This window comes from Salvia hispanica, chromosome 2 (genome assembly GCF_029641045.1).
Source record: "Salvia hispanica isolate PSC_SH4W2 chromosome 2, Shi_PSC_v1, whole genome shotgun sequence".
Taxonomy (NCBI): domain Eukaryota; kingdom Viridiplantae; phylum Streptophyta; class Magnoliopsida; order Lamiales; family Lamiaceae; genus Salvia; species Salvia hispanica.
In genome coordinates this window covers 34,737,518-34,762,285 of record NC_142693.1, presented here as the reverse complement: position 1 = coordinate 34,762,285, position 24,768 = coordinate 34,737,518, and the positions used below count along the sequence as shown (strand labels likewise).

General features: G+C 35.5%; 3 protein-coding genes across 5 annotated transcripts; all 3 read right to left on the bottom strand.

The window, feature by feature from the left end:
- Nucleotides 1-1,482: 1,482 nt before the first annotated feature.
- HDA05 (histone deacetylase 5) lies at nucleotides 1,483-7,073 on the bottom strand. 2 transcript variants are annotated; one of them, XM_048101119.2, is made up of 14 exons: nucleotides 6,706-7,073; nucleotides 6,188-6,389; nucleotides 5,577-5,723; nucleotides 5,371-5,483; nucleotides 4,514-4,725; nucleotides 4,241-4,305; nucleotides 3,907-4,077; nucleotides 3,725-3,808; nucleotides 3,499-3,622; nucleotides 2,892-3,016; nucleotides 2,417-2,610; nucleotides 2,192-2,321; nucleotides 1,990-2,054; nucleotides 1,483-1,905 (listed from the first exon to the last, which is right to left on the bottom strand). In XM_048101119.2, the coding sequence occupies exons 1-14, from the start codon at nucleotides 6,894-6,896 to the stop codon at nucleotides 1,740-1,742; spliced, it is 1,989 nt and encodes a 662-aa protein (XP_047957076.1). In that variant the 5' UTR covers nucleotides 6,897-7,073; the 3' UTR covers nucleotides 1,483-1,739. The 2 variants fall into 2 exon arrangements, with proteins under 2 accessions (XP_047957076.1, XP_047957077.1); XM_048101120.2 differs by having other exon boundaries at nucleotides 2,892-3,013.
- A 9,207-nt stretch (nucleotides 7,074-16,280) lies between these two features.
- Nucleotides 16,281-18,132, bottom strand: LOC125201921 (PLASMODESMATA CALLOSE-BINDING PROTEIN 1-like). Of its 2 annotated transcripts, none has more exons than XM_048100218.2 (4): nucleotides 17,987-18,132; nucleotides 17,677-17,916; nucleotides 17,362-17,395; nucleotides 16,281-16,692 (listed from the first exon to the last, which is right to left on the bottom strand). In XM_048100218.2, the coding sequence occupies exons 1-4, from the start codon at nucleotides 18,045-18,047 to the stop codon at nucleotides 16,473-16,475; spliced, it is 555 nt and encodes a 184-aa protein (XP_047956175.1). In that variant the 5' UTR covers nucleotides 18,048-18,132; the 3' UTR covers nucleotides 16,281-16,472. The 2 variants fall into 2 exon arrangements, with proteins under 2 accessions (XP_047956175.1, XP_088920499.1); XM_089064373.1 differs by having other exon boundaries at nucleotides 16,281-16,689.
- A 3,018-nt stretch (nucleotides 18,133-21,150) lies between these two features.
- On the bottom strand, nucleotides 21,151-24,541 carry LOC148932263 (flavonoid 3'-monooxygenase-like). Its single transcript, XM_089065657.1, has 3 exons — nucleotides 23,936-24,541; nucleotides 22,261-22,695; nucleotides 21,151-22,017 (listed from the first exon to the last, which is right to left on the bottom strand). The coding sequence occupies exons 1-3, from the start codon at nucleotides 24,389-24,391 to the stop codon at nucleotides 21,376-21,378; spliced, it is 1,533 nt and encodes a 510-aa protein (XP_088921783.1). The 5' UTR covers nucleotides 24,392-24,541; the 3' UTR covers nucleotides 21,151-21,375.
- Nucleotides 24,542-24,768: the final 227 nt, after the last annotated feature.

Sequence of the window (24,768 nt, the reverse complement as noted above, 5' to 3'; positions counted from 1 at the left end):
GGATACTAAAAATAATATAGTGTTAATTAGTAAGGATATTGTTAATACATTCAAAGTAGCAACATAAAAGGACTAAAATTATGATGAATATTTATGTTACTTTATGAGATTGCCTCCATTCGAAGTGATCGACTGGGCATTTGTATAATCATTTAATATGTTTTAACATATTACCATTCATTTCTCTGATCGAATGTCTACGTGTCCTTTTCAAATGTTTTCTTTCCATTTTAATAATTTTCTTTGTTGTAAGTTGTAAAATTATTTTAATATTCTGTTGTACCATACGAAGTTGGGAGGAAGCAAATTCCGATTATTTAATACTATGTCGCATGTGCTTTCGGTATGGGGTTTAATGAATTAGTAATTAAGTGTGTTATGAATAAAATAAATAATGTAATGTGAGACTCAGTTTAGGTCAATTAAAATTTAAAATAGTTAATTGACCTAAATATTTTAATGAGTCGCTGATTAGTAATTTAAGTTTTAGTAAGTGTATTTTTAGTAAATAAAATTAGATTTGGACATGGCACTCATGTCATTTTTTGTTTTGTTTCTCTTTCTCAATTGTTGTGTGATTGATAAGATTCTAAACGCTATTAAGATTCAATTTTACTAATATCTAAAAATCATAATTAGATCTATTTAGATAGCATAATTTTATTTCATGATTAATTTAAAACTTTCAAGACAAACTAAATTGATGGTGGGGTTTGGTCAAATCAAATCAAAACTTGTGAACAATCTTTCCTGCAATGGACCACTTTTTAAAGAGTTTGAACTTACAAATCAAGCTTTATATGCTGCCCAAACAATTATGGCATGTTTGGTTGCACCTTACCTTGGGTTTAGGTAAATGGGGTATTATTATAAATTAAAGGTTGCTTCTTTTACCACATTTTTCGCTTTTTCTTCGCCTATTAAAGTAGACAATATTCATTAGACTCGGGGATTCTACAAATAAAAGTAACAAATATTGATTTTCTTTGTGACAATATTAGATTTTCAAGATCTATAATGTGAACAGCCGCACCAAGCCGGAAAACCAATCATAAATAGAATGTAATTTGATAAACTAATTGTAAATTGATAAGTGCTAATTAAAAGTTAACTATACATTAGTTGAATTGATCATTAAGTGCAAATTGCCGGAAAAAAAAAACCTTGAAATTGGTCAAAATCTAGTCCATCCTGCAGCTTTAAAAATCGGTCGAAAAAATTAAATATGAATATGTTATCAAGTATCCCACAATAAAAAAAAATCATAATTTATTCATCGGTTTTCCCTAATTGTAATTAGTGATTAATTAATCACTAGATTTTTTTTGGAGTTTAGACTGGCGAGTGTCTGGGCTCATATAGAAAGACCCACTTCAGCATATTGGACCAATCCATTGGGCTTTTCTCCATTTACAAGCCCATCTGTTTCTATCTCCATTTCTCCAATGTAACATTACTACATTAGCATCCTTACTCGAAATATTAACAATAATATACTAAGAATAATAATATTGTAATGAATTAGTAGTATGTTTTACCATAGCAATCAGCAACAGAAAAGGTTGGCCTAACAAAGCAAAGCTTAACCTAAAATCACAACTGCCATGATCTAAAGCAATCACTACAAGCCTACTCATGGCAATTCCAATAACTTAGCCAAATCACTATAACTGCACAAGAAATGCCAAAAACCACATAAAATCTAGCCAAGAATTCAATGATATGCACAGATGAGGGGTTCACAGAGGTTTGGAAGATGCTTCCTTTATGTAGGCGGAGGCTTCCTCTTCCGATAGCTGCTCCCCTTCAACGAGCCCTGTGATCAAGGTATTAGCGTACTCCTTGCATGGTGGATTGATCGGGAACTTGCCAGATATGAAATTGTCCACGTCAGAGAGACCGCAGCTGCACTCAGGCGAACAAGGCAAGATCAGAGTGCGCTATTATGAGCTCGTGATATAATACACGGATATGGGGATGTAAACTTACGTCATTGTGAGAACGGGAATATCTCCCTCGTTTCCTAAGTAAACAACGTTATGGTACCAACCCTTCTGCATTGAGCCAAAATGTAATCACTAATAAAAAATATATCACTCCAATTTTTTCATGCGCGGACAAAAAAATAGCATAGGTTAATGATGTTTAAGACATTGGTTTTGGTGTAGCTTACAATGTGACCAAAAAGTACCTGCACAAGCTCCACCGAGATGGATTTTTCAGTTTGAATAGTCTGTAAAGCGGCTGAATCAAACAAAGGATGACTCGTTTCCGGGTTTAAACCGTTCTCCTGAAACAGCACGTCATTGAATTGCTCCAGCCTAATGCAAAGGAATAGCATCAGGGAAACAACTTCGATAGAGATAGATGATGATTGGAAGATCTTAAAATCATGTGCCAATAGGAAAAGGCATACGTAATTTTGTAGAGGCACAAGTGAGTTTTCTCCTGCGCATTACTATTGGGGTGGAGGAAAGCAACACCTCCTGGACCCCAGGTGGCTGTACGCTCTCGTGCAAAGAACAAGCGATGAGGGAAAGTTTTCCAAATGATCCCTTTGGGCTTGCTTTTGTCCATTGAACCCACACATGCCCTTATCATTCCTTCTATCTGGAACACATGGATTACAAAAACGAGCATGTGAGTACATGAAACTACTAAGCTATACTCCCTCGATCATAAAGATTATATACCGTTTGACCGGCACACGTTTTAGGAAAATAGTTCGTGGATAAAGGGTATAACAAGGGTCCCAAAATCAAGAAACGATGTGGTTTTTGGTAAATAAGGAGCGTTCGTAAGGTTGGGATATAAAGTAGAGTAATAATTTGTTTCCTACAATTTCAATTTTTTGAACACAGGTGCAGACAATGTTGAAGTCAAGTCTTTACCTGTCCACCTTCAATATAGCAGCGAAACCTCGACATTTTCATGTTTGATCCATAGGTTGCATACCATACGTCAACTTTTGAAAGCTCTGATCTCCATGAAGGTTTCATATTCGCTTCCTGATCTACTGATAGGAGTAAAGGCAGTTCAACGCAAGATAAAGAGAACAAAGGGAAAACAAAAGACAAGAACTTAAATTTAAAACTTAAAAGAAGAACAATCCTCCAGAGAGGGTCAAGAAAGTCCTTCGAAGATGCCTAATAATCCTAAAAGAGGCCTACGGTTGATACCTTCCTAAAACACTTTCTTTTCAGAGATATCTAGCTCATATAAAGATGAGATATTTATAGGACTTCTACGAACTCTATTCTAGGAATGTAAATCAACATGCAAGTAAACAAGGAAACAAATCCTCAACATTTAAAGTAATTTTCAACAATCTCCATAATAATGAAAATAATCTCAAATTTATCTCAAGAGATAATGGAGATCACTAGCTTGATCTATATCATTTACATTTAGTCAACACTTCATTCAGCCCAACTACATCATGATCTATGAAACGCCACACAACTTTTTTTATTTGTAAGAATATAATGTTCTTGTTACCTTGACTATCTAAGTCGATTTTCAGGTTAGATAAAGGTTGTATGACATCCTCAATAGTCGGGACTTTTTCTGGTACGGCGAGAACAATGTCTTCAGTCTCGTCTTCAGAATCAGAGCTCAAGATCTGGAATTTGAGAGTTTATCAGGACAGTGTACTGTCTATGCATCATGTCACCACCAAAAGAAGTAGACGATTTAGAAATACATGAGGATAATAAATTCTTACCGCAATTTGAGTTGTTTTACTTATCTTCTTTTCAGGTAATTCTCCACCAAGTACTGACCAATATGTGCTTAATTCTCGGCGTACCTAACCAGAGAGAAACCGAGTTACTGACAAATCATATCATGAAGTCACATTAAGTACGTTAATTCAACTAGTTGAAAGCTTTGGTATGTAAGTGTTACCTCTTGTATCACACGCCATGTAGAAGCAAAAGGGTAAGCCTCTGACACAACATTAGGTGCCTTGCCGTGAAGCAATACATCAACACATGCCCGGGCCGAAGTTGCTATTGAGTTCAGATTATATCCTCCTTCGAGTGCCATAACAATCTTTCCCCCAGCAAACTCCATCAACTACATCAAGCATCATATGCAATAAAGTATTTAGATAAAAATGATACTAATATCTGAATAGATGGCTAGGCACGATGAAGAGATAAGAGATACTGAGCACACCTATGTAATAACAGAAAAGAAATGAGACAGCAGAAAATTATTAACTGTTTCAAGTACTAACCTTGTCTAGCATAATTGAGTATCCATGTGGAGTAATACGACAGCCCCCCAGTGGATCCCCTATGGCTGTTCAAATTCACCACAAAAACTAATTCATAAATAAGCCTTTATTTAATAAATGGGGTAAACATGAAAATTCACAAAACTACACAACATCGATGCATAAACAAAGAATTGAAGTACAGATACTCAAAACGATGAATTATAAAAGACAAGAAGCATATTAAGATATGCATAAGGATCAGCTACTATGTTCACTAGATAATCAGCTAACCTGCATCAAACCCGGCAGAGACAATTATCATGTCAGGATTGAATTCCTTGGCAACAGGAATCAATATGTTGTCCCAGACAGCAAGGTAGTCCGCATCTCCACACCGGCCATGCTCCCAGGGAACATTAATGTTGTGACCTGCGCCTGAATCTTCCCCAGTCATGATATATGAGCCATCATGACCAGATGGATAGAATGTCCCAGAATCGTATCTAATAGAGGCAATAAAAAATCAATAAAATCCTCCATCATGGGAAGAAACAATATCACAAATAGTATTAAAAGCCAATATCACACTTATTGATTTGGAAATTGGAAGACTTTCTTTAATCAGGTTCCTGTTATAGAGAAATAAATACTATAAGAGGCAAACTCCATAACTTGGTTAGATTGGGGCAATATATAACCCAAAAAGGCAAAAAGTCCACATTCTAAGAGTATATTTTGATTATTATCATTTATAAATGACGACTTAATCAAGGTAAGAAGATATAAGAAACAAGCACTTATACAAATCTATTTTTAAGTGCAGTCAACAGAACAATACAGGTAGAACAACACCAGATTATGGCTGGGGAATCTTTACTGAATGGAATGTTTTGAAAAGCTCAACAGCGCTTGAACCATTGCAACATTATATGTTTATTGTTTTTCAAACTTCTGATTTATGTTCCCATCAAGAATATATTTTTAAACATATAAAGACTTCCAGACACAATGATATTCTAGAAACATCAATAATATACAAACCACTCCTACTTTATGAGAAAACGCCTTGCTTGTTTGTCTTACAATCGCTGCACACATTCTTCTCTAGAAAAAAAATATTAAAACTTGAGCTGAAAACTTTCATGTACCTATGCACTGAGAAGAAAAGTACTCGAGGGTCTTTGTAGAACATCTTTTGAGTACCATTTCCATGATGGACATCCCAGTCAACTATAAGGATTTTGTTGATCCCCAAATCTCTCTACAGTACGAAAATAGTCAAAGTTCAATAACAAGCATGGCAAACGTACAATGCTATGAACAAGCTTAATTAAGACTTGAAACTGATACTTACTCTTTCGTTCAATAGATAACTTGTGGCAATAGCAACATTGTTATATAGGCAAAAGCCCATTGGTTCACCTTCCTCTGCATGATGACCAGGAGGCCTCACAATAGCGAAGGCTGAATCAAGTTCCCCTTTAGCAACCTTTTCTGCAGCCTACAGTAGAAAATGAGAGAGTATTGGAATGAAAATTTTCAAAAGTTATGATAAAATTATGCTTCATAAGTATAGATTACACTGCTAATAAGTCATAACTATTAACTCATAAGTAACAACATATTTCCTTCATAGGAGAATCTCAAGGGTAATGTCAACTTGTCAAGTTTTCTTGCAAAGAAGTAAATGTGAGGCAGAGGGAGTATTATCAGCGAGAGAGACTTATGGAGATTTCCAGGGAAATCAAGCTTTTATAAAACTTCAAAACCACCTGATTATAACATCTGTCTTGTTACTTCCAGAATCATCCTGTTTAAATAACCTAGAACTGTCAATGCTGAATGTTTATTCAGAAAATACCCTTTTTCCAAAACCAACTGATTGTTACATTTTCAACATGTGTTTCACAGAAAATTACATAGAGCATTAGCGTGTGTCGGCCTCAAAAATCTCAAGGGCCATACCTCTATGACAGAGCCAGCAGCAAGAGAGGCAGCCTCAGTTGAGCCTTCACTGAAATATATGGAATTAAACCTAGCAGCAAGTCTTGACCTCTTTGACTCGGGGTTTACAGAACTAATACTCTTGATCAAACTGATATGTTTTTTCGTGTGAACCAACGCTAAATGATTATCCTCCACATCCTTGGCCTTCAAAATAATGCATCTGCAAAAGGTACAATTAATACAATTCTGATCATTTCTTCAAGTTAAAACAACCATCTTTCTAGAGACCATAATCAGAAACTCCAAGAACAACAAAACAACAAAGTTTAAGTAGCAAAAAACAATCTGACAAACTACTATGTTAGTAACGAACGAGCATCAAAGTCAAACAAGAAAATTTTGATACATAATTACATGATTAGTACGAATTCCACAACAAGTAAACACAAATTAGAAAAAGACAGCAACCAACTGAAAATAGAGACCAAGCACAAGTAAAAAAGTAGAGTATTGATTTTGGGGTAAAAAGAAGGGACCTTTTGGCGAGGCCAGAGGAATTGAGGAGGCTCCAGATGGCAAGAATCCGATCAGGGCATTCAGGGTGATCCTCTTCAGCAGGAGCGTAGTGTTTGCACATTCGCTCATCAAAAATCAAACCCACCCGCCGATCTTCACCGCCGCTGCTGCTTCTGCTCAATGAGCTCTCAATTTCACCATTTGACTCCATCTCTCCACCTCAACCTTTATTTTCTTTCTTTGTTTCTCAGTTGTGATGAGAAATATAGCTCTGCCAAGTTTGAATTTTGAGCGAGTGAGAGAGAAGAGAGAAGAGAGAAGAAGAATCCTCTTTCCCCAGAAAAAAGTGAATGATTCTTGTAACTGAAACGATTTGTAATCTTTCCCCCTATTCAATTCCAATTAAATCAACCAATCCAATCAACCAATCCAATCGTTCCCCTATTTCTTTGTTGGCGTAATTTTATTAGATTTTTATTTTATTGAATTAAAAAGCCTAAAATTTTATTCAAATCACAGTTTTAAATCAATATCGTGAAATCAACTAGTAATTTATTTTGTTACTGTAACTAAACAAATCAATTTGCAAGAAAGTTGCAAGATTCCATCTTAACCTACATTTTTTGTAATGATCATCTTAACCATTGTAAAATTAGTCTGTCTATGAATTCACTGCTAAGCCTAAGGCCATTTGCATCTCTATCTTTTATTCATTTCTTAACCATCTCATTCCTTAACTATTTATAGGCTCATTGTACTTTTCAGCCCATCTCTTAACTAAGACACAACACATGCATCCTTTCATCTCTTAACCATCTTATCTCTTAACTATTCATTCAATTTTATTTTTTATATTTAATTCCAACAAATTCAATTAATAAAAACACACTTCATTAAATAAAATAAAAATTACAATTTAAAGGCATAAAAAAATTAAAAAAAAATAGTACATAATTAAAATCCTAAAAATATTATAAATACATAATTTAAATACTCTAAATTAAATTATAAAAGCTACTCCGCCGACGAATCATCCCCCGAAGTCGACGGTGCACCCAAGTTAGATCGAGACCAAATACCAAGTTGAGCTTTCATATGCTCAATTCCGTCCATATGGGCTTCAAATTGGGGATGACTCATTTTTGAAGCGGCAGTCATCGTGGCGACCAGGTACATGGACATTAGGGTGTTCGAGCCCGAGCCCGCCTGGCTTGATTCGCCGCGGCCCCTCCCCCTCCCTCTCCCCCTCGCTCTAGCCGCCTTCGCCGCCTTGATCCCTTGCGGCCGACGTCGTGAACCGGAAGAAGACCCCCATGCATCATCAGTTGGCGTGCCCTCACGTGAGGTGTTGCCTTCGCCGCCATCACTAGACGAGTAGTGGCCACGCGTCATGTGCTTCGTGCGTTTCGGGCCCGCGCCCGATTGGACACCGCAAGCCCACCTTTCAAGGTGTTGGACTTGCGACCAAACATTGACATGCTTGAAATCTTTACCGACGTCGTCTTTAAAGACCCGCAACGCCGCTCTCAGAATGTCGGCTCCACTGGCTCCGGTTTGGTAATTCGCCTCTTCTGCCCTGTATATCGCGCAAAATTTTTTGACATCTTTGTCGCATCGATCCCAATGACCGCGGAGCATCTTCACGTTGTGGGCAAAGGTCTTCTTCGGCCTTCGTGCGTTGTAAACTTCGGTGACTTTTTTCCAGAAACACAAGTGGGTTTGTTGATTCCCGACGACAGGATCGTACGAGACGGTGATCCAAGCGTCGTACAGAGCCAACGTCTCCTTTTGGCTGTATGGATGACGGTCGCCGTCCCCCACAACCTCGTGGTCGTCCTCTTCCTCCTCTTCCTCCTCGGCATTGTCGTCGATCCTGGCGGAGCCTCCACCTATCGGCTGGTATTCCAAAGTGCGTTCATCCGGAAAATTCTCCGGAATTTGGGACAATCCCGGCGATTGCCCGTACCTCTGGGGGGAGGGACGATAGTATGCATCCACATCAAATGTGGGGTTTGGTATACCGGCGGAGTCGTCGAGCCTTGGGTGCCCAGAGACGAACCGGGAGTACCCAAAACGTTGTACATCTTCGCCCAATAACCAAACGAGTTCAAGTCGAACCCGGAGCCGCGGCCGCCGCCGCCAGAGTTTCCATCGCTGGGCATTTTTTCAAAAATTGGAGAGAAAAGAGATAAGATATTTGAGAGAAGAATAGATGAGTGTAGTGTTTGTGTGTAGAATGGAGAATGGAAGAGGAAGGGAGTATTTATAGAATATTAAAAAAGAAAATTGAAAATTCGACGGTTTGAAAAAAAAAATTCGAAATTTCGAATTTTTAAAAAAATATGACGTCATAATTACGACGCCCACTTGCGGGCCGGCGAGTGGGCGTCACGCATAGCGCCAGCGCGGCGAGACAGCTCGAGGTCGGCCCCTTCCGCGCGCGGCGGGTTGTCCCGTCTCGTCGGGACGAGATGCTCTTCGCAACGCGGTCTCGCCGCCGTCCCGTCTCGCCGGGATGAGACCGAGCCGGTGGCGAGCCGCGCTGCGGATGCTCTAAGGTTTGATTGTTGCAATTGCATTTTAAGGATCTTTACAAGGTAGGTCAGGGTCTGGCTGGCCGAAAGGTACCCGAAGTATTTGTGCTGGTGAATATTCACTTTTTAGTTCAACTTTTTGGTCAACTTGATTGAGACGAAACATCAGAATTCAGTGAAATGAAAATCAAACTAAATTATTCGAAAATCGGACTATCAAACGATGTCTGAACCGAAGAAATTGCATTCACTACAACAAATCATTAATGACATTTTTTAATGCAATTAAGAACACTAATTTATATTTCTAAGTATACAACCAATGCATCAAAAAGCTTCCTTGTTTGTTAGTGTCATAACTAAAACTAGAGGGCGTAAATGGAAGCGTCCCAAAATATAAAAGTTTAATTTAATTTGTCCTTAATTATGGAACGCTTTCTTTTGTGTCATGAGTTATTGTTAATTTTTAAAATTTTCCAACACAAGTGATTGCGTCTCGATTTTTGCATCCTTAAATATACTGTTAGTGATAAATATATCCAAAAAATCAAACTCGAAAACCGAAATTGCAGTATGTCAAAAAACAAAAAATCCAAAAATTATTTTATATAATACTCCCTCCATCTCCCAAATATTGTCCCAGTTTGATCCGACACGGGTTTTAAGAAATGTAATAAAAAGTGAGTTGAATATGGGTCCTACTTTTATATACTCCCCCCGTCAAATAAACATGAAATGTTTGCTTTTCGACACGGGATTTTATGTAGTGTTGTTTTGTGAGTTAAAGAAGATAGAGTAAAGTAAGAGAGAGGGAAAAGTAGAGATAAAGTTATTTCTATTTTAAGAAACGTTTCATTTTTAGTGGGACGGCCCAAAAAGGAAAACGTTTCATTTCTAGTGGGACAGAGGGAGTATTAGTTTTATAATTAAATGTGAGTAGGAACGAGTTAGAGGAATATGAGTTACACTACTAAAAATAGTAAAAAGTGAAATGAGACAAATTTTATGAGACGGACAGAAATGGAAAAAAGAAACAAACTTTCAGCGACGGAGGGAGTAAGTAACATATTCAAACAATTCCATGAAATCTAAATATTATTACATTTATTAATATAAATCAACACAAATAGTGTTTTTTAGGCATAGTAGATAAAATATTAAAAATAAATATGGCTTTTCGGTTTTCATACATCCACACTAAACCGCACCGATAAACCAAATTTTGCCACAAAAATTTAACCGAACTGAAAATCAAAAAAACCAACCCAAATTTAAATTTCGGTTTGATTATAATCAGATTTATGATATTTGGATATAATATGAGAAATCTAGCAGATTTGTTTAATGGCTGATTGCTTATTTACCCTTCCCCTTTTATGCCCAGAGGTTTTTAAGAGCGCGATAACTTCTTCGGCACTTATGCATTTAGTCTTCCTTGATTCATTTGATGACTTTCTACTCTGTGCGCCTAGCTTACCACTTTTGCGAACTTGCGATGAGGATGCCTCCGAGCATTCTATACATATCCAGTTGCCGACATGCTCCTCAAGAACAACTTTCATGCAATACCTGATATCAGGATAAAACAGTCCACTTAAGCGAAAACTACTTATAGAACTCGAATTCTCACAAAACAAAAATTCATAAACCGAGAACTTGTTAGATTTGAGTTTTTCCTTCCATTTCACTTTCAGAAAAATAGGACACAACATGAGAATGTTTATAAACAAGAGGAGTCACAAATTTAGTGAGCAACCGAGAGAGAGGTCGTACATATGCTCGGTATTTCTTTTACATGAACCGCAAGTTATTAATGTAGCGGCAACACCAATATCACCACAGATATCACAACACACCTGAAATTCCAACAGACACATTATATGCCTTGTAAGTTATAAATATGTCTTTCTTCATCATTCTATCAAAACATATTTGTAATCATCTATAGAAAATGGAGTTTCATCATTGTTTTTGCCAAACATGTGAAAATCAAAGCTATTAATATAATCAAATTTAGATTCTCCTACATATGTAGATAGTTTATTAAAACAAAAAAGAGATAATGAAATGTCTATGCCATCAAACAAGGGCATTTAAACTTTTCTGGAATCTTGATGTGATTATTATAATTCAATAAGGTATGTTCGGTTTGCAAGATTATATCTCATGATTAAATATGAATTGGTTCATGATATTAAATTTCACAATTTAATTCTAGATGGATAATCATATGAAAATTAGTCATAGTCATCCTCTTCCAAACTTAAATAATCTCATAACTTAATCATGAATAGATAATCATATGATAATTACTCATAGTAACCAAACGACACGTAAAGGAGTTTTAGCCATTGCTGAATAGTTGAATTCAGATGCAACAACATTAGGATTTGAAGCTATGTGTGTGTACAGTGTAGCTTGTGAAGTACAAGCAAATGTTATTAAAATTTAATCCATTTAGAAAAAAATATAGAAAAAATAAAGCCTAAGATGGTCTGTTTACATGGCCCCATATTCAAGCACCAAAGACACCACTAACAAAGATCATTACGAAATCAGGCAATTCTTTTTGACAAAAAATAACTTATAAAATCTCCATTAAACCATATTACTTATAGCTTAATTTGCAGCTAAAGCATACACCCACACGTTTATAGACATAAGCATTATCCTTACTCCTACAGTATAGGCAAATTTCACATTTAATTCAAGAAAATAGTAGCAACTGCAATGTTAAAAATTCAAGAAAAGTAGCAGCAAATACAACTGTAAAATAGTACTCCCCCCATTCAATAGTAATAGAGGCGTTTCTTTTCGGCACACGGAGATTAAGAAAAATTGTGTTAGGTGGAGTTAAGTAAAGGGAGAATAAAGTGGAAAATGAAAAAGGTAGAGAGATGAAGAGAGAAAAAAGTAAGAGAGAGTAAAGTAGGTATAGAAAAATGTGTTGACTTTTACTAAAAAAGGGAAATGACTCTATTACTATGGAACGTACCAAAATGACAAAATGACTCTATTACTATAAAACGGAGGGAGTACTCCAATGCATAAAGTAGGACTCAAGTAAAATTATATAGACAGTAAAAATTGAAGAAAGTACGATAAAGGTGGAGTTTTCTCACCATGTTGGAAAGCAAGTTAAAAATAAGTTGTGAGAGTGACTAACTCTTATTTAATGTATTCCTTAGCAAAATTTTCCAGATGAAATGTAGTACAATACTCTACATGTGTAGTGGGTGTTTAAATATAGGGAGAGAGAGAATTAGCTACCAATATGACGCTGCCAATCCAACTTATAGAAATTACTATAAAATTCACATTCAATTGAAAGATACTATACATTTAAATCCAACTTATAGAAATTACTAGAAAATTCACATTCAATTGAAAGATACTATACATTTAAATTGTTGTGTGGCACCAACTTTTACTCTTTTTGGATGAAAACCGTGTAATGGAATAAAAAAAATAGTGTAACATTATTTTTAAAAAAAATTGTAAAGTACACTTCGCTAATATTTATCAAATTACATTTTCTATTAATCTGACGCTACCAAATCAACTTATGTAAATTATTAGAAAATTGACATATTACAAGAACTTATACAATTAAATGGTTGTATGTGGGAGACTTTCGCGAGATGAAATCATTAAATGAACTAAAAATTAGTGTAATGAAAGTAAAAAAAGCACTTTCAATTTGCTTAATTGTTCTATGAATATGACGCTACCAAATCAACTTGCATATATTATTAGAAAATTCACATCTAATTTATTATCCGTATAGAGAATGCGACTTCGAAGATATTACATAAACTAGGCTTTTCGAAAATGAGTCGCTATAATATGACATAAATTTGAGAACCCGATAAAGACATTTAAAATGACATTTTAATATGACATAAATTTGAGAACCCGATAAAGACATTTAAAATGACATTTTAAGAAAAGCAAGTTTTATCATGACAGGAGGTTGTCAAAACTTATGGTAATTATATGGAATATTTATTTTCCAGATTTGTTGATTTTAATTTTTTTTATTAATAGAATAAGCTTCATTATAAAATTAAGACCAGACAAAAATGCTCAACCCTCGGTAAAAAAAGTAATATCCCAGATTCTTTTGAAAGAATTTGTTAAATTTTCAAGTGATCATTGAGGCCAATTTTCCATGAATTATGTTCATCGTCTTTGAAGCCAATTATTATATCAGTGATCAATATATTGTTTGATAAGACAATTTAAAATTTGTTAGAAAAACTTCTAAAAGATTCTGTGCAGAATCAATATATAAACTGAGAAGACAATTCGAAAAGAGAAAAGATCACTACCCATTTGAAAATTTGTTAGAGAACATTGTAAAACATTCTTTCGTATAAAAAAACACGGTTCGTTTTTATAAACCGTAATGAATGAATGAGAATTACTAAAAAAAATTAATATCATTTGATTCGGTTTGAATATTCAATTTTCGAGTATTTTTCTCGCCCTTAATCTTAATGAGCCGCATTCTCGAATGATTAATTACTTGTTTCTTATATGTAATACTAAAGCAGTCTCAATTAGAGAGGTGCACTACATTAATACATGAAAAACTACACATCATAACACCATAGATACTTTAATACCACAAAAGAGAACCAATCCTTTTATTTTCGACCTACATAGTCGAAAATAGATAGGAATTTGTACATAGGTCCCATATAAATACATACTATGCACTACAAAAAAAAGTTAGGACAAAGACGCTTTTTCATTCATTTAAGGACGCTATATTTTGTTGCTAAATATATCACCTATGCTTTAAAAAACGTCTTTATCTGTTGTGTGCGGTGTCGGTGAATTAATTTTAAGATGCTTTTTAAAAAGCGTCCCTATTAATCTTGAGATGTTTTTAAAAATGCGTCCCCATTAATCTTGAGAGACACTATTGAAAAGCGTGTCGAAGTGCAATTTAGAGACACGGTTAAAATGTCACAAAGTATATTTTGAGACACAATTAAAAAAACCGTCTCTATGTTGCATTTAGAGACATAATTAAAAAGTTTCCTAAAGTACAACTTTGTGACACAATTAAAAAATGTCTATATGTTGCACTTAGAGACGCTATTATAAACTGTCTTAATTTTCAAACATTGCATATCATATTAAAGCACATGTAAATTCCGAGGTTATTAAAACACAATTTGACTAAAATTGAGTCTTGAACTTCTTGGTTTATTGTTCTTACAATAGTGTTGCTGTAAGAAATATTTACAGTTCAACTCATTTTCAAGTTACTTGAAACTATTGCAGGGGATGGGGTTCATGTTGGGAAACTTTCTCTATACACGACCTTTGTGGAGTTCGTCCCTCAGCTGTAAGGATATCAATTCTATCCCATTTTTCTTTCTCATAACAATGTCATTTTATTCTTCTAATGTCTCCATACTTCCTATCATCCTTCCCGTCATCAAAATCTTCTACTCCCTCTTCCGACTAAGATGACACATTTCTTAGCCGACACGGGATTTTAAGAGTTACTCCCTCCGTCCCGCTTTAGCAGTCCCATTGACTTTTCTACACTCGCCCCACTCTTACTATTTATTATCATTTTTACAAAACGAGTGCAGAAAAGTCAATGGGACTGCTAAAGCGGGACGGAGGGAGTATTACTTAATGTATTTAATTAGAGAGAGAAAATGTGGTCGTAATTAAAATAGAAAGAGAAAGAAAGATACATATTTAAATAGGAGTGAAAAAAAGTGGGTTGATGTATTAATTGGAGAGAGAAAGTTACCGAAAAAGAAAATGTGTCATCTTACTTTGGACAAACATAAAAAGGAAAATGTGTCGTGAGATATTTACAACCTCTGTTCAACAAAAACAAAATGTCAAAAATATATTATAATGTACAATTATTCCTTATGTATAACATATTGCTTATCCATGAACATGTTCCTCCATTAATGCCTGCTAATAGTGAAGTGATGTTATTCACTTGGGCTTGCATGGAGACAATGGAGACATTTGAACTTGATGATTAAGTTCCATTGCCTTCATTTGAATCACCTTTCATGTTTGAATTTTTCTTGAAAATGTGACTCCATTTTTTCCCTCTCACTATTTATGATTTCCTCCACGCGAGCCTGCACAAGTTGTTCCATATTTGCATCTTTAGTCATCCCTGCATAATTTTTGGCTCCATGTACCATCCTTGCACTAACTCAAGTTCATTGCCAACTACACGACCATATCGATCTGGAGGAACGAGTTCATTTATACTTCTCTACTTCACTTTCATCAAGAGTCACAATCATTGGCAGTTAGCATTTTTCTACCTGAACAAAAACAATAAAACATGACATTGATTAATAACTAAAACATTCCTCATCTAAAACTCTCTCATTCCTCTTGCAAATCCCAATAGCTTTACCATTTGAGATTTATCTATAGTATAACATAAGCAACATTTATGCGAATTATATGGAATATTTAGTTTTCCAAATTTGTTGATTTTAATTCTTTTATTAATAGAATGAGATAAAAGTAAGACTGGACTAAAAATGCTCGACCCTCAATTAAAAAATAATATCCCATATTTTTCTTTTCAAAGAATTTATTAAATTTTCAAATGATTGTCGAGGCCAATTCTCCATGAATTACGTTCATTGTCTTTGAAGTCAATTATCATATCAGTGGTGGAATCAATATATTGTTTGATAAGACAATTTATAATTTGTTAGAGAAACTTCTAAAAGATTCCAGGTAGAATCAATATAAAAATTGAGAAGACAGTTTGAAAATTTGATAGAGAACATTATAAAGCATTATTTCGTATAAAAAAACATGGTTCGTTTTTATAAACCGTAATGAATGAATGAGAATTACTGAAAAACAAAAAAAAAAAATTAATATAATTTGATTCGGTTTTAATATTTGATTTTTGAGTATTTTTCTCACTCTTAATATTAATGAGTCACATTCTCGAATGATTAATTACTTGTTTCTTATATCTAAATACTAAAGCAATCTCAATTAGAAAGGTACGCTACATTAATACATGAAAAATTACAACATCATAACACCAAAGATACTTTAATACCACAAAAGAGAACCAATCTTTTATTTTCGACATACATAGTCGAAAATAGGCAGGAATTTGTACATAGGTCCCATATAATATATACTATTGCATTACCCTAGCAAAATAAAAATAAATAGTCAGGGTAGTTTAAAAGTCATCCTCGGAAAGCTTATCAATCCCATTAAAATCAGAAGATAATTAAAATCAAGAGCAAGTACAAGAGGATGCATTTAGGAACTAAAATTGTTCCACCGTTTAAGTTATTGTTGAAACCTGGTGTTCCTAGACCATTATTACCCCCTCCCGTTGTAGGGGTTGTTACGAGAGGCGAACCGCCGTTTGCCGTTGTGACTGTGGGTATGGCGGTACCTGGTGTTTTAGGAGTTGTAGTCGGAATGACGCTGCTACTGAAAAAAATAGAGAAATTATGTATAATCTTCTTCTGGTTTTATTAAAAATACAATATCTAGCGTATTGTACTTTAATAGAGACGGGCAAATTAAATTCTTTAGTAAAATGTGAAAAAATAGTCAACTATGTACTCATAAATAATTTCTTTTGGTTTTATGAATTTTAGTTATTGAAATTTACACACATACGACTAAGCAAGCATAAAATTGAAGCAAGCCTTTAATCACAGTGGATACCAATGTTGGAATTTTTACCGTCAGTTTTTACCTCATGATCAACTAATTTTAAATATACTTATTAATAAATTACATAAAAACGTCAATAATACAAACAAAGCCGCAAATTTCTGACCACCTTTTAATGATGAAGATGGCTTGAACAGGGAAAAAAACTAAAGTTAAAGTTCATAAAAGTGGTACTGATGTGCCCTTCCAAAGATGGTATTCATCGATCAGTCAATCCAAATGGCAATTAATGTACATAAATAAATACTAATAAGATTAATTCCTTTATTTAGATGATTAATGTCTCATTTTACCACTTATCCTAAATAAATACGAACAGATACATATGTACTTTAATAGTATAAAAAATATAGGGAATAAAAGTTAATTTATATTCATAAAACCAAAGAAATAGTAAAGCATGTTGAAAATGTGTATTACCTTGAAGTGGAAGGAAAAGCACAACCACCCGTACCTGAAAAATCAATTGAATCTCACTTTTATATATTAATTTTAAAATAAAATATAAGTGAAACGAGTTAATTGAGAGTGAAACCTACTTTTATAGTAAAAATAAAATGAGTCAAGTAATAGCAAATGAAACAGATGGCAAAATGAAACGTGCTCGATCGCGCAGATCTTTAATTACATGCACAACTATGTTATATGCTTAGTCAGAAGTGGTCCAGCGTCGGGTTGTACACTGAGCATGATTTTTATGCGAATAAAAATAAAAAAAGGAGTGAGAAAACTGACTAGGGTCAGAATTGACGACGACAGCAGTGCCAGAGAAATCACAAGAGAGCGGCGCCTGACGGTTCCTCTGGAAGTAGCTGTTGACGGCGTAGTTGCAATGTGCCCTAACAGTGTTTGGGCTAAAACATGGGCCGCTTTGGCGGGTCGGGTTGCAGTCCGCCCCGGATCCACACGCGTAATCCAGTGTTTTCTGCAACACCGCGTCACTCACGCCCTGTTTGCACACGCACCACGTTGCACCTGCCAAAGTATTAAAACTTGTTAGTGCTTTTTTTTTAGGTATAATCTCAATGGCTGAATGTGAGCTTACTGGAGCGTGCAGCAATCGCGAGAAGCACTAGCATAAGCAGAAGCAGAGAAGAAGCAGCCATGAGAGAGAAGGAATTTTGGTAGAGTGTGGAATGGAGTGGAGTGTTTGTTGCTTTTTTTTATTTGGGGAGAAGAAAAAGTAGGGGAAACTAGTGCCAATTCAAATAAAAGTTGGGATTCTTAAATTTGATTTATTGATTGTTTGCAAAAAGAATAATGCAAAAGTTAAAGTAGAAAATCATTGCAAGTAGAATGATGATATGCATACATTTGAATTTGTTTGCAAGAATGTTGTTGACAGCCATGCTTTTGAATACTGATTTTTAAGGTACATGTCTCGATGCCTTGTTATTTATTGACTTGTAAACTTGCAAATGAGCAGATCATTTTTGAAATTGCACGTATAAAATTGGTCTGATAATATATGAAAGTTTAACCTAATTAGGAACAATAACTTCATTTGAGACGATGGCACATTATTACAGGGATGTAAATAGACAAGTGTGAGATAATTTATTCATTCCAACATATGTGTTTTGAGGGACTGAGCCAGAATTTAGAGTATAAGAGAAAAAATATACATGAAGAAATGTTAAAAATTGATAAATGGGCAATTAATTGAAGATTAATCAAAACTACAGTGAGTTACATGTATATGTGTAGTGAAATATGAGCAGGGGGCATTTTCCCTTCTAGCTTAATGCTAGATCTGTCCATGTGTGTTTCATGAGACTCATTCAACACATAAGCATTAAGTGATGTGGGTAACTTGAACTTCAAACTTGTTTGCGGAGAAGAAATATCTTACCGACGGGCTTGTATTAATTTCATTCTCATAGTTATGTATTTCAAAAATTACAATGCAATGGTATCTATATCTATCTATACATATATAAAAGAATATTTATAAGTTTTGTCCACGTTCTAGAATATTTATAAATTTTTCTTATATTTAGCCATGAATTGTAACAGCCACATAAGTTTTAATTCATTATCATGTATATTTATTTCCATTACAATATTAATTACCATTACCGTTATCATTATTATTATGAATAATGAAATCAAATAAACGCTAATTCTGTTATCACATTAATTTTCTCCTTACTCTAAAATCAATGTTCATTACTCAGTTAAATCTCTATAAATACTCTTCACAAAATAATTCTTCAATCAAAATTCCTCTGACCAACGCATGCGGTGGTGCGGCTGGTGCCATTTCAATGGGAGGAAAAGTCGGGTACGCCTAAATCAGTGATGAATGCCAGAGATGATGCTCTCGATTTTGCATTTGATGTCAGTCGTGATAGTTAGGAAACGCGTCTCCCTCTGCGGAGGTGCTCTTCAAAGGCGGTGTGATCACTGCGGATCCTTAACGCGGTGAGGAGGCAGCTGAGGATGATAATCCAAGCTAGGCTGAGGAAAGAGAAAGAGAAAGAGGTGCAACACTGTGATTCTGTGAAGGCCGCTGAGCCTCCGATGAGAGATGGTCTCTATGGGAAGAAGAGATTGACGTCTGTTACTGGCTAACTAATTGATAGATGAAATCGGGGGTAGGGCTGGGGAAAAATACCGAAATACCGAAATATCGGCCTTATCGTATCGAAAAAATACCGAAAATACCGAAAATTCGGTATACCGTGACTTTCGGTACGGTATGATACCTTACTGAAAGATTCTGGTAAGGTAACAGTATGAATTTTCAAATACCGCGGTATACCGTTGCATACCGAAATTCAATATATACCGTAAATTAAGGTATATACCGTAAACTAAGGTATATACCACAAAAATATAAACACAATTATATATAAAATATATCTTATACATATTTAAATTATAAAATCTATTATAAAATATAAATATAAATATGAATAATTTATATTAAATTCATTTTCAAAATTATAAAATATAAACAATATTCTAAATGCTCTAAATTTCTATTTTAGTTGATGTTGAAAGTCAGGTATACCGCAAAAGTAAGGTATACCGAACTTCGGTACGGTATACCGAAAGTGAGGTATGGTATCGGTATGGAAATTCGTCATACCGAAAATAAGGTATACCAAAGTTCGGTATACCGAAAACTTTGATAAGGTAAAGGTATGACTTGTTCGCATACCGTATTTACGGTAAGGTATACGATATGGTGGTTTTGGTAAGGTATACCTTACCTACCCACCCCTAATCGGGGGTTGGGCGAGAGATAAAATGAGGCGGACTATTATTATGTTGGCCAATTGTTTTTAACCTAATGAATTTTAAATTCTTGGTCTACATTTTGTTGGTTTAATTATTTTAGTGAATAGTTTAGACTATTAAATGCTATTAATTCACCAATCCCATAAATTAAGAATGACTTGCCAATTTGATATACCCATTAGTCTCGTCAATTGTCAATCAATTAATAATTTAACCATTAATTGGTCTCATTTTTCTAAATGACCATTAATCTCATCAGCCTCATAAAATAAAAAATGAATTTGGCAATTTGAGTCCATTGATCTCATTAATTGCCGATCAATCAATAATTCACTAATTAAAATCATGTTACATTTTTATTTTAAGTTTTCATTCGTCAATAATTTAGAAACTTTGTATTCCAATTTCAACAATCTTGACAAAGCCTTTCAAGTCACATTTTAGTACTCTACATACGAAGTTAGATTTAAATGAAACAAGGTAGGCAAAAAAGTGAGGTTAGAGGATGGGGTTGGAATTTTATAATTTCAATTTTATTAATTTAGTAAATAGGGTTTTAATCAATTGGTAGCGATAAATGTACACAAATTTGTATAGGGTAGTGATAAAATGCAAATTCATATATTGTACAAACTCCAAACTATGATCTGGACCGTTAAAAAATATCAACAGATGACAAAATAGTAGCAATAGAAAATGTCAATACAATATCAACACAACATCAACCGTTGATATTGTGTTGACATTTTCTGTTGCTACTATTTTATCATCTGTTGATATTTTCTAACGGTCCTGATCATAGTTTGGAGTTTATACAATATTTAGAATTTGCATTTGATCACATTCCAATTTGTATATACTAAAGTTGCTTTATTTATATTTTTGGGATTGTACATTTGAATTATTTTAAATATTTAGTAATTTTTATTCTTAAATAATGTAATTGTATCTGATTTCAAGTAATTGATTCAAAATGTAAATTTATTGTGATGAAATTAAATCAAGTCGTGCATTGCACGGGTGTGGATACTAGTTATAGTTACTACTATAATATCTATCTTATACAACAAATTTTATTAAATAATTTATAAATTATCATTGCAATGCAAGAATTCAAATCACAAATTATTACCTGCGTATCACACGGCCATAATACGGAACATAGGTAAACTTAAATAAAAGCACAATTTAGGCTTTGTAGACATGGTGGGCCAATCTGGGCTTGGGATGCACTATCAAGGGCTCGGCCCGTTGCAAAGTCAGCCCATAAGCTTCCTCCATATTCAGTTTATGGGGCAAAAGCCCATTAGCCAAGTCAAAATCAAACGCATGGATCATAGTTGCAGTAAGTAGTTGGACCATCCTTATTCCCAAGCTCATACCCGCGCAAATTCTACGGCCCGCCCCAAACGGTATCAGCTCGAAATCATTGCCCTTAACATCGACATTAGGCTTTTCGCCACCCGGCAGGAACCGGTCAGGCCGAAACTCGAGTGGATCGGCCCATTGCTCCGGATCGCGAGAGATGGCCCAAACATTGACCAAAAGTGTAGACCCCTTAGGTATGTGGTATCCATTTATCTCGCAACTATTCTCCGCGATTCTCGGAAGAGAGAGAGGCGTGGACGGGTGGAGCCGAAAGTTCTCCTTGATCACAGCTTGAAGATAGACGAGTTGAGGCAGGTCTGACTCGGTCACAAACCGGTTCTTACCCACAACTGAGTCAAGCTCGTGCTGAGCTCGGCTCAGAATATCAGGATGACGTATGAGTTCAGCAATAGCCCACTCAACCGTGCTCGATGTTGTGTCTGTCCCAGCAGTAAAGAAATTCTACAAGAAAATTACTATAATCAATATTAATGCAATAAACTCAAAATTAATGGGGTAAGAAAATGGAATGGTATGATTGAATAAAGTTGAATATTAAAATGCCACTAGAGCACGTGTAAAAAAACATTAGTAGTAAAGAATACTATTAAAAGGAAAAAAACAAATCAAACTAGTATCTTGGATCAATTAAAAAATATACGATTCAACTATAGTGAAACAGATAGAACAACATTAGTGACATACCAAAAGTAATGCTTTAATCTCCGTGTGGGTGAGACTATCCTCGCCATCCTTGAGCGATATCAACGTGCTCAACAAGTCCACGTGTCCTTTATTCTGGTCGTCGATCTTGTGGTCGTCAACGATCGCGGTAAGGAAGTTGTCGAAGCGCGTGTGCAGCTTCTTCATCTTCGCCACGACGCCTTGAAGATCGAATCTCTCCAGCGCCGGGATAAAGTCGCCGATGTTGAAGACGCCGCCGAGCACCATGAGCTCCACCACCATGGCCTTGAACTCCTCCGCCTTCTCGTCTCCGCCGCCGACGTGGTGACCGACCACCCGCTTCCCCATCATCACGCGTGATATCGCGTTCGTGGCGCACACGTTCAGCATCTGCCCCAGGCGCACCGGCGTTTGCCCTGCACCCGCTAGGGCGCGGCAGAGAATCCTCACTTCCTCCTGAAAAAATGACAATAGAGCACATTATTGTCGGTAGAGCTTATTTTTATTCCTTCATTATTCAAAATAATTGTGAAGTAGTAGTATTTAATAATGTGATCACAAAATTAGCAGAAAAAGTTAGTATTGGAAAGGAGTGCGCGAACAAAAATGAGTGTCCCCATTAGCAGTCACATTTTTCCATTTCAGTCTGTCCCCAATTAAGAATCACACTTCATTTTTACCATAAATGGTAGTAGGTCCCACATTCCACTAACTCACTTCACTCACATTTTATTATAAAACCAATATAAAAAAATGGATCCCACATTCCAATAACTTTTTCAACCAACTTTTCTTTATATTTCTTAAAACCCGTGCCCGGTCAAACTGTGACTGCTAATGGGGGACGGAGGGAGTACTTGATATACTTAATTTAGTTAATCATTTTTAAATCTAATTAATACTCCATTACTTTCAAACTAAGATTACTAAATATTACTACTTCCCGCTCGACTTGGATGTGAGAGACATAATACGAGTAGTTTATATGGAGTATACCACAATCTCATTTTATTTAATAATCGAAATTAAATGATACAGTTGGATGAGACGATTGTTGTAAATGTGTAATCAATTATCAAACCTTTGTAGCTACCCAAAATATACTATTATCATCATTCTATTTAGAGAGGACAAGAGTTCATACCAATTAAAAGCGTGAATCTTATTCAAAAAAGAAAAAAAGAAAAAAAATGAGAAAATTTTAGATTCTCAGTTTTAGATTTATTTCAATTGGATTTTAGAGCTACTGTGTAAATACATATACAGTATTTAGTTAAGACACCAACTCCAATCTAATAATATAGAGAATAAATTATCAAATAAGTAAATTATAAAAAATGATTACATTATAGTTAGTCTCTCGAGCAATGAAACGTGCACTCCGATTTAAATACGTCACCCACCACTAAAAAAATTGCCATTTCACCTAACTTTTTAAATCATATACCAAGAATTTGACCATTCATCGTGATTTATTCAGCAATTTACCCCACTAAAAATAAATGACCATTTTTATCTAACTTTTTTTAAAGCCTACACCAATTTCCTAATGGATTAATCTATGAAAACAATTAGTATATCATCACCTAACAAATTGTTAGTACTCATATTTTCCACCTCTATTAATTCACAACACTAAATGCTGCCTAATTTTTTTTAAAAAAAGTCAATATAATTGATTCTCTCTAACATTCACCTGTCTAACATGGCGGAAGTCGTCGAGGGCCTTGGCGGAGAAGAGGTGGAGCGCCGAGATCTTCCTAAACAGCCTCCACCGCGGCCCATACGGCGCGAACACCATGTCCTGGTAATTGTAAGCAACGTGCTTGGCGCCGGCGTTGGGCGGGCGGCTCGCGAAGTTGGCGTCGTGCGCCTTGAGGAACTGCTGCGCCACGGCGGCGGAGGCCGCCACCACCACGTGGGCGAACCCCATCTTCAGGTGCAGGAGGGGGCCGTGGACCCGCGCCAGCTCCGCCATCAACTGGTGCGGCTTCGGCCCCAGCTGCGGGAGGTTACCCACGACCGGCCACGGCCTCGGCCCGGGCGGCAGCGGCCGAGAATTCGCCCCCCGCCGCCGTGAGAGGATGGTGTGGATGAGAAATCCTAGCGCCGCAGTGCATAGTATAAGGGATAGGGAGCTCATGAATTGCATGTCCACGTGTGCTTTTGTTTTGTGGAGAGAGAATCAATTGGCTAAGTGTGTTTATATTAGTGTGTTTGTATTCATTAGGGGAGAGTGAGTTTAACATAAAATTGGAAGTAGTTGGCTCACATGAAATCTATTAGATATTTCGTTTCCAAATTTGTGAGATGACATATATAGACTGGTCTCCTAGATTTTTAGCCCGAACATGAAAGTTAGGCTAAATTTAAGTGCTCTAAGTTCCATATGTATGTATACATTTGAATCCTAGTATTGTTAGATTCCGATCTCGAAGTAGCATTGAATTGTGCAATTTATAACGATTACAAAATTTTGATAATCAGAAAAATTCCAGTCTTTAGTTTTTATCTCGTTCATTGTATCTT

What these genes read in the sequence shown, in the direction of transcription:
- LOC148932263 (XM_089065657.1), bottom strand. Translation starts at nt 24,391, where the DNA reads ATGCAATTCATGAGCTCCCTATCCCTTATACTATGCACTGCGGCGCTA. An exon ending in ACTTCCGCCATGTTAGACAG is followed by an intron (nt 22,696 to 23,935) that starts GTGAATGTTAGA and finishes TCATTTTTTCAG; the next exon opens with GAGGAAGTGAGGATTCTCTG. An exon ending in AGATTAAAGCATTACTTTTG is followed by an intron (nt 22,018 to 22,260) that starts GTATGTCACTAA and finishes ATTTTCTTGTAG; the next exon opens with AATTTCTTTACTGCTGGGAC.
- LOC125201921 (XM_048100218.2), bottom strand. Translation starts at nt 18,047, where the DNA reads ATGGCTGCTTCTTCTCTGCTTCTGCTTATGCTAGTGCTTCTCGCGATT. An exon ending in CGTCGTCAATTCTGACCCTA is followed by an intron (nt 17,396 to 17,676) that starts GTCAGTTTTCTC and finishes TTGATTTTTCAG; the next exon opens with GTACGGGTGGTTGTGCTTTT. An exon ending in GCTTTTCCTTCCACTTCAAG is followed by an intron (nt 16,693 to 17,361) that starts GTAATACACATT and finishes TATTTTTTTCAG; the next exon opens with TAGCAGCGTCATTCCGACTA.
- HDA05 (XM_048101119.2), bottom strand. Translation starts at nt 6,896, where the DNA reads ATGGAGTCAAATGGTGAAATTGAGAGCTCATTGAGCAGAAGCAGCAGC. An exon ending in CATGGCGTGTGATACAAGAG is followed by an intron (nt 3,809 to 3,906) that starts GTAACACTTACA and finishes CTCTCTGGTTAG; the next exon opens with GTACGCCGAGAATTAAGCAC. An exon ending in GTAAAACAACTCAAATTGCG is followed by an intron (nt 3,623 to 3,724) that starts GTAAGAATTTAT and finishes CTCAAATTCCAG; the next exon opens with ATCTTGAGCTCTGATTCTGA.